This window comes from Glycine soja, chromosome 12 (assembly GCF_004193775.1).
Source record: "Glycine soja cultivar W05 chromosome 12, ASM419377v2, whole genome shotgun sequence".
Taxonomy (NCBI): domain Eukaryota; kingdom Viridiplantae; phylum Streptophyta; class Magnoliopsida; order Fabales; family Fabaceae; genus Glycine; species Glycine soja.
In genome coordinates this window covers 37616528-37626747 of record NC_041013.1, presented here as the reverse complement: position 1 = coordinate 37626747, position 10220 = coordinate 37616528, and the positions used below count along the sequence as shown (strand labels likewise).

General features: G+C 36.9%; 1 protein-coding gene and 1 pseudogene across 1 annotated transcript; both read left to right on the top strand.

Moving 5' to 3' along the window:
- The first annotated feature begins 247 nt into the window (after positions 1-247).
- On the top strand, positions 248-1747 carry LOC114378984. Its single transcript, XM_028337558.1, has 2 exons — positions 248-963; positions 1240-1747. Exons 1-2 carry the CDS (start codon positions 248-250, stop codon positions 1745-1747), a joined length of 1224 nt encoding a protein of 407 aa, XP_028193359.1.
- Positions 1748-4082: 2335 nt separating this feature from the next.
- LOC114378983 lies at positions 4083-8955 on the top strand (annotated as a pseudogene).
- The last annotated feature ends 1265 nt before the right edge of the window (positions 8956-10220 follow it).

The following is a 10220-nucleotide window of genomic DNA, read 5'->3' as shown; positions in this document are numbered from 1 at the left end:
TCCGCTGTGTACTTTTAATTGTCACTTTTACTTTTGGTTAAGTTTCTGTTTCTGTTCTTTACTTTCTTAACTTTGTAGTAAAAGCCTAGTTGAATCTAGTAACATTAAGAAGGATAATTTTTTAACTAGTCAAGACACATTAATAATTAATTCAACCCCCCCCCCCTTCTTAATTATTCTGAGGCCACTTGATTCAACAAAGATTAAGTTGAAGACTCCCGAAGAAGCAACGAAACTCATTGAGAATATGGCTTCTAGTGATCATGTTATCTTACGTGATAGAACTCACGTACCCACCAAGAGAAGCCTGTTAGAACTCTCTTCACAAGATGCATTGTTGGCACAAAATAAGTTGTTAGCTAAGCAGCTTGAATCACTCACCGAGACACTCAGCAAGTTAACAACACAGTTACAAGCGGCTCAGCCCTCTCATTCTGTTGTTATGCAAGTTGGAGGTTGTAGTATTTGTGGAGGAGCTCATGAATCTAACTGTTGTATACCCCAAGATGATGCTGCTAAAAAAGTAAATTACATGGGGAATCAAAACAGGCAAGGATTTCATTCAGGAGGTTTTTCAGGTTACCAGCAAGGAGAGAATTTCAATCAAAATCAAGGGCAAGGATGGAGGTCACACCCAGGGAATCAGTTCAACAAAGATCAAGGAGGACCTTCCAATAGACCTCCTAATCAAGGGCCTAACTTGTACGAGAGGACCACCAAGCTGGAAGAAACTTTGGCTCAGTTTATGCAGATTTCAATGTCTAATCATAAGAGCACAAAGTCAGCCATCAAGAACCTAGAGATCCAAGTGGGGCAGCTAGCTAAAGAAATAACTGAGAATTCTTCTGGAGGTTTTGGAGCTAATACTAAGAAAAATCCCAAGGAAGAATGCAAGGTTGTCATAACTACAAGCAAGAGGGAGACCATTGTGGACAATGAGTGTAGGACCAATGAGGAGAAAGAGTTAGAAGTTGAGGGAGAAAAAGAAAATAAGGGAGATCAGATGGAGGAGAGAAAAATAAATGAAGATAAGGAAGAAAAAAATGAAAAACATAAAAACAAAGATGGCGAGGAAGAGAAAAAGACTAACAGTGAGTTGGCAAGAAAGAAGAAGGAGGTTGTCCCAAGTTCAGGAAAGGAAGCACCATATCATTTGGTGCCGTCTTAAAAGGACAAGGAACAACACTTTGCTCGTTTCCTTGATATCTTCAAGAAATTGAAGATAACTATTTCGTTTAGAGAAGCCTTGCAACAGATGTCGCTCTACTCCAAATTTCTCAAAGATCTGCTGACCAAGAAAGGCAAATATATCCACAGTGACAACATTGTGGTGGAAGGAAATTGTAGTGCTGTCATCCAGAGGTTCCTTCCACCAAAATATAAGGATCCAGGGAGTGTTACCATCCCTTGCTCAATTGGTGCTGTGTCAGTTGGAAAAACGCTTATTAATTTAGGGGCTAGCATTAATTTAATGCCCCTATCCATGTGCAGAAGGATAGGAGAGCTGGAAATCCTACCAACAAGAATGACACTACAGTTAGCGGATCGCTCAATCACGAGGCCATATGGTGTAATGGAGGATGTGTTGGTCAAAGTGTGTCAATTCACTTTCCCTACAGATTTTGTAATTATGGATATTGAGGAGGACGCTGAGATTCCACTGATTTTAGGTCGTCCATTCATATTGATAGCCAATTATGTGGTTGATATGGGCAAGGGTAATCTTGAGATGAGTGTGGATGACTAGAAGGTTACCTTCAATTTGTTTGATGTAGTGAAACATTCAATTGACCAAAATGTTTGTTCCAAGATGGAGAGGATTGAGAATGAGACAGCTCAAATTTCCAGAGCTAAGGTGTTACAAGACCTTTAGAGGTAACATACGTCAAGCTAGTGACGTTAAATAAGCGCTTACTGGGAAGCAACCCAGCTTTTTCTTTATTTTCTCAATCATTTTTTTTCTATTAATCATTGCATGTAGCTAGGTTTTGACTTAATTGAGATTGCTAGAGTAAGATGTTAAGCATGTTTTGTATGATAGAGGGGTTGGCCAAAAGCTTCTCTGAAGCATTGGATGAGGAAAGAACTAAGAAAAAAAAATTTAGTCATCCAACTCGCTCAGCGCACCCCACGCACTCAGTGAGACATACTCTATGCATTGAGCGAGTAGCATCTCTCGCTAAGCGTGCCAACCCCCATCCATTGGTTGTTGGGGTCTCGCTAAGCGAGACAATCACGCTAAGCCCAAAAACCTCTCGGGTTGTGCATTTAATGGAATTGGGCTAAGTGAGTCAGCTCGCTGAGCGTGACACAGTCTCTCGCTAAACGTGCTTGTGCGCTAAGCGCAAAAGGCTTCTGCCTGAACTTTCATGGCAATTGGGCTAAGCGGGTCATCCTGCTAAGCACAAAACCCTCTCTGGAATGGCAATAGCGCTAAGCGAGACCATCTCGCTAAGCATGACCCCACTACTACATCATGAGGCATTTAATCCACTAAGCGAGCCATGTCCCGCTTAGTGAAAGTTACAAACCAATCAGAGTTGCATAACTTGCTAAGCGCGCTCTTGCGCGCTAAGCCCAAAAACCTCTCGAGTTTCCTAATTTTTGAATTGGGCTAAGCGAGTCAGTCTCTCTAAGCGCATGAGTTCAAATCCTGAAAATTCAAACGTCACTGAGTGCTCGCTTAGCAAGTGACTCACGCTTAGCGAACAGATCGAAACTGCCAAAAATAAAACATAACTGCCTTAGGCAGTTACCTTTGCATCATTGTATAACCTCCCTCGCACATTATTTACAATCATTGGCTTATTTTACACTATGCTTCCATTTCCTTCTCTGCTTCTTGCCTCACTAGATCACATGCCTTGAATAATTATGCGGTAGTTAGAAGAGAAAGAACATGAAATTAGAGGCGTGAGTGAAAATGTTAGTTTGTTTGACAGGTAAATAGTGAAGGTAATCATTGGCTATAACCTGGTGAGATGTGTGAATCTAAATTGTGAGAGAACGACTAGCTTCAAGTACTGATTTTTGCATGAATCATTGAATATTGAATGAATGCATGATTTGGAAATGATGAAGGCCATGATTGATTGATTTAGCCACTTAGCCAAACAGCCTTACCTTGTTCATGAATGATTAAACCCTTGCACCCATTTTGAGCTTGAATGTTATTGAATGAGTCTTTGAACCTTAAGCCTGATTGAAATTATAATCTCGGTCTACCTTTCCTTAGGTTATAGGAGAGCATTATGGTTTAAGACAAATTTGTTCCAAATTTGGGGGAGAGTGTTTGGGTGATTTTGATTGCAGGAAAGAAAGCAATAGCCACAAAAAACCATATCTAGTAGCAGTAATCATAAGCTGCTAAAATAAAATAAAATAAGAGAGAAAAATGAAATTTTCAAGAATAAGTAAAGCTTTGTGTGTGTTGTTGCTTGAGCTAAATGTCTTTTATGCTTGTGGCATATCAATAGAAGCTAGGAATTAAAGAAGGTGATCTAAGGATGAATGTTCTCCTAGAACCTAAGTTTTGCATCCTAGAAAAACCATGAATTGTTTGTAGCCCAACCTCATTACAAGGCAAGAAAGTCCTTCATATTCATTTTTATGTGTTTGTGATTGTATGGAATGAGATGAAATGTAAAAGTTGAGACTTGTGCTTATGAGAGAAACAGTGACTGTGAGGATTAAGCTTGGTTAACCTTCCTTGATACCTGTCATAAGCACAAGTGTTTCTCACAGTCACTGTTTCTCTCATAAGCACAAGTGTTTAAGGTAATTCTTCAAATCAACAGTCAACTGTTTCATGTGATTGAAACTTTTGAAACAAACACGATTTTGGCTAACCACTGTTGATTTCTGTCACTTGAGGACAAGTAAACTATTAATTCTTTGCTTGAGGATAAGCAAAACTATAAATTTGGGGGAGTTTGTTAGTTGCTATTCATAAGTTAGTTTGGTATTGAAAAATTGCAAGGAAATAGCACTTTATCTCCAATTTATGGTTCTTTTTGTAAAATTGTACATATTTTACATTATTGTGTGATTTTATAGGGTAGAAACTCCATTTTTGTGACTTAATGTTGAATCCAACTCAGTTTCAGGCCAAAGAAGAAAAGGTTAAAGTAGCTGATGACTCGCTCAGCGAGGTAGATCCGCTCAGCGAGATGCATCCGCTTAGCGAGGCATCAGCTCCCTTAGCAGATGGGAAATCCTAGAAGAGGATAAGCCAGAGATCTACACACCCAGCGCATAGCCAGCCCGCCCAAGGAGGACGTTGTCTCTTCTCACTCTCAACGCGCCCACTCTCGCTAAGTGGAAATTGACTAACTCTCACTTAGCAAACCATGCTCGCTAAGCGAGCCTTCGGAAGCTGAAGAGTCCAAGAGCCTTTAAAACACTAAGGTTGGTAGAGTTTCAAAAGGAGAGACGAATTTTGACCAACAAAGAGAGCTTAGTTTAGGAAAACAGAGAGAGTTAGGGTTTAGAGGCTGGAGGAGACATCCTCCATCATTTTCTTCCAATTTCTTTCACCAAAAATAGTTTCTTTCTTGTAGTTTTGAAGCTTTGCTTATAATGGAAAACTAAGCCTCTTTGTTGGGGAGTACTACTGAAAAATCTTGATGTAATATTCTCACTATCTATTTAATGTTATTTCTTTGTGTTCATTGCTTCTATCTATGTTTATTTTACATGCTTGTGGCTTGATCACCCATTTATATGTGTAGTTAGGCTTTTTATTATTGGAAAATGCTTTAAAACCTTAGAAATTTGTATGTCTAGGAATGGAGTGCAGTGATCTAGTTCATTTTACACTGTAGGCTTAGTGCAACTCTTTTAGAACAAGTTTGTTGAGGGATCAAGAATAAAGTCTAAAGAGAGTTAGGGTCATTCGTGTGAGGAATCATGGTTTGAGTAATTTCTCACTGTAAGAACACTAAGATAACGTTAAATAGAGAAAAACACATTTTATACATCAAGAGAAATTTAGTAGGACACTCTCCAACGCTCTTAATTTGATAGTTTTCACTTTTTTATAGCTTTAGATATTCTGTTTATGTTCAATTAGATTTTCTAGTACAGAACTCAACATTTGCTTTATTTTAATCCTTATAAGTGTTTACATATTGAATGTACATGGTCTAGGTGAAACAAATTCCCTGAGGATATAATACTCGGTCTTATCGTTTTATACTACTTGTGCGAATCGGTACACTTGCCATTCCAACAACAAGAAATCATCCATATGGGGTGCTAAGGCGATACAAAGATGTCTATATGCTTGTTGTCAATAATATAGCTTTTGAGGTACATCAATTTAGAGTAGAATTATGCATAGGCCTTATGATAAATCATCACATGCAGGAGAGTATCATGAAAGAGAATGAGAATGAAGATGATTTAGATTATGAGCTTGATGATGCTTCTATCAATTCAGATAACAAAAACAATATTTTCTTGCCAGAGATGAAGATGGTCAAGGATGAGGATATCGAGCCCAAGGTGCCTCTATCAAACTAGAAGAATCAAATTCATTCTCCTGATATCTTTTCTCTCTTGTTGGATTCCCCAAGAACTGGACCAAATCATTCATCTACAAATCCTGATACAAACAGTAAAACAGAACCCAAGTATCTTCACTTACAAACCACTCATTTGAGGGTCTCAACTATTTCTGATCATCTATCTTTGCACATGAGCAAAGATCATATTTTAAACTCTGATAACGAAGTAATGCTATGCCAGATAAGATCTATATAATCCCATTTGTTATTTATTACTCGTAACTATTTTATTATTACTTAGTGTAATGCCTATTGCTCAAGTTCAAATATGTAATGGTTCTTTGGAATATAGGCCTCGAAGAATACTCAGAGGAAAAACAATAATCAGACACTTAGTATGAATGATGACAATGAGAATAGCCTAGGACTAAATGACGGGTAATCACCATTTCTAGTATTTCTTTATATACTCTAGGATGCTCTTATAGTTCTTATGCTAATCTTTGGGCTTGTGGCAAGTAAAAAATATAATTTCACTCCTATTGCTCAAATATGTTTGAGTTTGCAGTTCCCTTTGTGAAAGTGATAAGGGAAATCAAAGTAGCATTTCACTGCCAAAATTAGAGAAACTGACAATTGGATCAAAACCACCCAAAGACTTTGTTTGCCCAATCACAGGTTAGATATTTTGTGATCCTGTCACCCTTGAAACAGGCCAAACCTATGAAAGAAAAGCAATTCAAGAGTGGCTCAGAACCGGAAACACAACATGCCCCATCATGCGACAACCTCTATCTATAAATATGTTGCCCAAAACAAACTATGTTTTGAAGAGATTCATAACATCATGGAAACAACAAAATCCTGAACTAGCACAAGAATTCTCTAATGCTAACACACCAAGGGGTTCTTCCTATTCTCCATCTGCGAAAGACTTCACAGTGATCTCCACTACACAAAGAACAATTGGTTCACCAAGTCTTAAGAGCAAAAAAAATTATATTAGACAAAGGAGCAACATATTTATGTGAGTTGCTGTCACAGCATCTCCAACTAGCATGCTAACTCAAGCTGCAGTTGAAACAATTATGAATTCCTTGAAACCTTACATTTCAATCTTTGTACATCATAAAAGTTACAAGAATGTGAAGAAGTTGTATTAGAAATAGCAAGATTATGGAAAGATTCAAAGACTGATCCTCAGATTGATTCTTATTTATCAAAGCCAACTATCATAAGTGGTTTGATGGAAATATCTAAATAAAGAAGTTTTAAGAACATCAATTTATATTCTTTCTGAGCTAATCTTTATAGATGAAAGACTTGGAGAAACACTTAACAGTGTAGATTCTGATTTTGATTGCTTGGCTACTCTACTTAAGAACGACTTGGTTGAGGCTGCTCTTCTTATTTACCAGCTAAGGCCAGTTTTTGCTCAGCTTTCAGCACATGAACTTACACCATCTCTTGTGCAAGTGATTCAGAACACAAACAAGGGGTCAAATGATTTTCAGTTAGCTATAGACCCCAAAGATGTAGACAGAGAAATTCTTGAGCAAATTTTAATAAGAGGGGATGAATATAGCAAGTCCCTTAATGCTTTGAGTGTTATTTCTCAAAATGGAATTCCAGCCTTAGCGAAGTATTTGGAGAGGATGAAGGGAAGGAGGTTAGTTGTTTCCATACTTTTGTGTTGTATGCAACCTGAAAAAGGTTCCAAGAGCTTGATAGCAGACATAATTGAATTGTCTCCTGTTCTTGAATTATTTCACGGTGGAAATGATAATGTGAGAGGCATCTATGTGGAGTTTCTATTAGAATTGGTTCAATTGAATAGGTAAGCTAGCAACTTGCTTATCACAAGCCAAAACTTCTTTTCTCTTAAATTATTTACTCTCAAATAAAATATTCATTGATCTGCGATTGTTTTTATCTTCAATTTTTTTTTAAAACTAGAGAGACTAGAGCAACAATAATAGCATTTTTTTTTACCAATATTAACTCAGAAGGTGGGAAAGGCACAAATTTTTCATAGTATTCAACAAAGATATACCTAAATGTTTTCCTCATAAACACTCCCCATATTCTAATTTACAGTAGTTTGTCTTTGTTATATTAAACTATTTTGTGCAGTGTTATTCCTCTTCCATCACCAATTCTAGTATTAATTATTATTATTTTTATGGCATTACAGAAGGACAGTCTGCAACCAGATATTACAGACAATCAAGGATGAAGGAGCATTTAGTATGATGCATACATTTCTTGTATATCTTCATATGGCTCCAATGGAGCATCAACTTGTTGCTAGTGTTCTTCTGGTTAGCCTTTTGAGACCAATTTCTAGTTACTAAAATGTAATTTATGTTCTCCCATTTCCTTACTATAATTTTGTTCTTGTCAAAGCTTCAGGTTGAGCCACGAAAGATGAGTATTTACAGGGAAGAAGCTGTAGAGACACTAATAGAAGCACTTTGGCAAAAGGATTTCTCAAATACTCAAATGAAGGCTTTGGATGCTTTACTATTTCTTATTGGACATGTAACTTTGTCAGGAAAGTCATATACTAAAGTTTGGCTACTCAAGATTGTAGGATTTGATCAACCTTACAATGCTTTAATTAAGGCCAAGTGGTTGGGGCAGTATGGTAATGATTCAATGGAAACAATGGTTTGGGGCTATGTGGATTTTTGGTTAATGTTTGGGTTTAGTTGATAATTGATTTCTCTCCTTACTAACACCATTTTTTGTTATGTACAAGGATGAAAAAAATGTTATGAACACTTGGCAGAAAAGGGTAGCTTTTGTACTTTGCCATCATGAAAATGGTTCAATATTTCAAGCTTTGGAAGAATGCCTAAGGATTAATTCCTTAAAGATGGAAAAATCTTGCCTTGTTCTTGTCATATGGCTCACACACATGCTCTCTACTTTTCCTGATACTGACATAAAGGATGTTGCTTGCAAATCCTTACTTCATGAACTTATAAATGTCCTACAGTCATCCAACAACTTGGAGGAAAAGATCCGGGTTTCCCTAGCCTTGAAAAATTTCATAAATGATCTAAGTAGGTTTATTTATAATAGTTGTACACATTATCTATGAGTTCTATACAAAGCAATACTAAATTGGAAACTATCAATGTTTCAGTTGCTCAACAAGAACTTAGAGCTTATGCTAAAAGCATCTACAAAATCATGAGGAAGCTCATCAAATATTCAACAATAGTTGTTGATATTATGAAAACCTTACTAAACTTAAACTCCATTGATGTGGTGAGTACTAAGTAGAATGGTAATTTGGGATATGGTTCATTTCATTTAATATATCTGTTTAGAAAAATAACTATCTTAATTATCTATTTTATAGACAAAGTTATGGAGTTGTAAAGAAGTTGTTGAGTTAGATTTTAGCTCATTGTGTCTCAAAAGGCATATTATTATTTGAGGAACATAGGAGCTTCATTAGTAACAAGATACTTATAACAAAGGATTGAGATACTCCCTAGTTGTCGATCCTACTCAGAAGGCACAATAATCCAAAAGTTCCTCAATTCTTATGTCAGAACCTAATCTATGCTTAAGAAACTATTCAACTCAAATAGGTATCCATCTTGAATTGAATACTCCTACAATCTATGCCTATAAATGGCAATGTTGCTCTCACTCTAAGATATACACTCTAACCTTTAATTGCAATCTCACCACCTCAAGCTTCCATTCAATTCAGCGTCATCCAACAATCTTCAACCAAATAATGAACCACTTGGAGCACTAAATAGGTTGGAGATGGGCTCCCTAACCTTGGACTTGCTATGTAATAAGTACTTGAGCCTACAATACAATAATTGACTTCGTCTATAGGAACCAGTAAACAAATGAAAAAGGAAAGAGAAAAGGTAAAAATAATGAAATTGAAGAAAAGTGGAATAAGAAGTAGAAATGCTTAATTTCATATTTTAGTATCTTATTTCATTTCATGAACTTTACGCATCCACTTCCCATAAGTTTTGGCAGAAGTAAACCAGAATATTCCATTTAAGTTGCCACTAACAGCAAATTACCAACACAATTATATTGCTAACAAGATACACTTCACAACCAAGTTTTTAGCCAACTTATTAAATTATTTTACTTGGCAAAAAAAAAAATAAACAAATCAAGTTGTTTCTACTCAAGTACACAAATACAGGTTAAACTCATACCTCACTGCCATTCAAGGTCTACAATTAGAAATGTCGATGACCCTTCAAAGCATACTCTCTTTATCGTGCCTCATACGTTTGCATATCAAGCACCTGTTTCGATCATAAGTTGGATATACAACACAAATCACATCAATGCCCCTACATAGAATAGCAATGCAAATTCTAACTCTATAACATATAAAATAATCCATTAATTACATAATCGAATCTAGTTACAATAATCCTTCTCCTCCCTTAACAAGAATGGTAAGTGAATTCACAATGCCTATTCAAGGTTGCACATTGTCAGGGCACACCTTACCTTCGAACACCAAAAAGCTTCAAACACGACAAAGCTGACAGCGACAAAGCGTACGGTCTGGGCACGACGGTGGCCCGACATGGGAGACACTATTGACGGAGTGCCATGGAAAGAGCAACGATGTCACTAACGGGTTCGACCGTAGGGTGAGTCATTAGTCAGGGCTAGCTACACCTACGCAAGTGATGAAGAGTCGTACTAAGC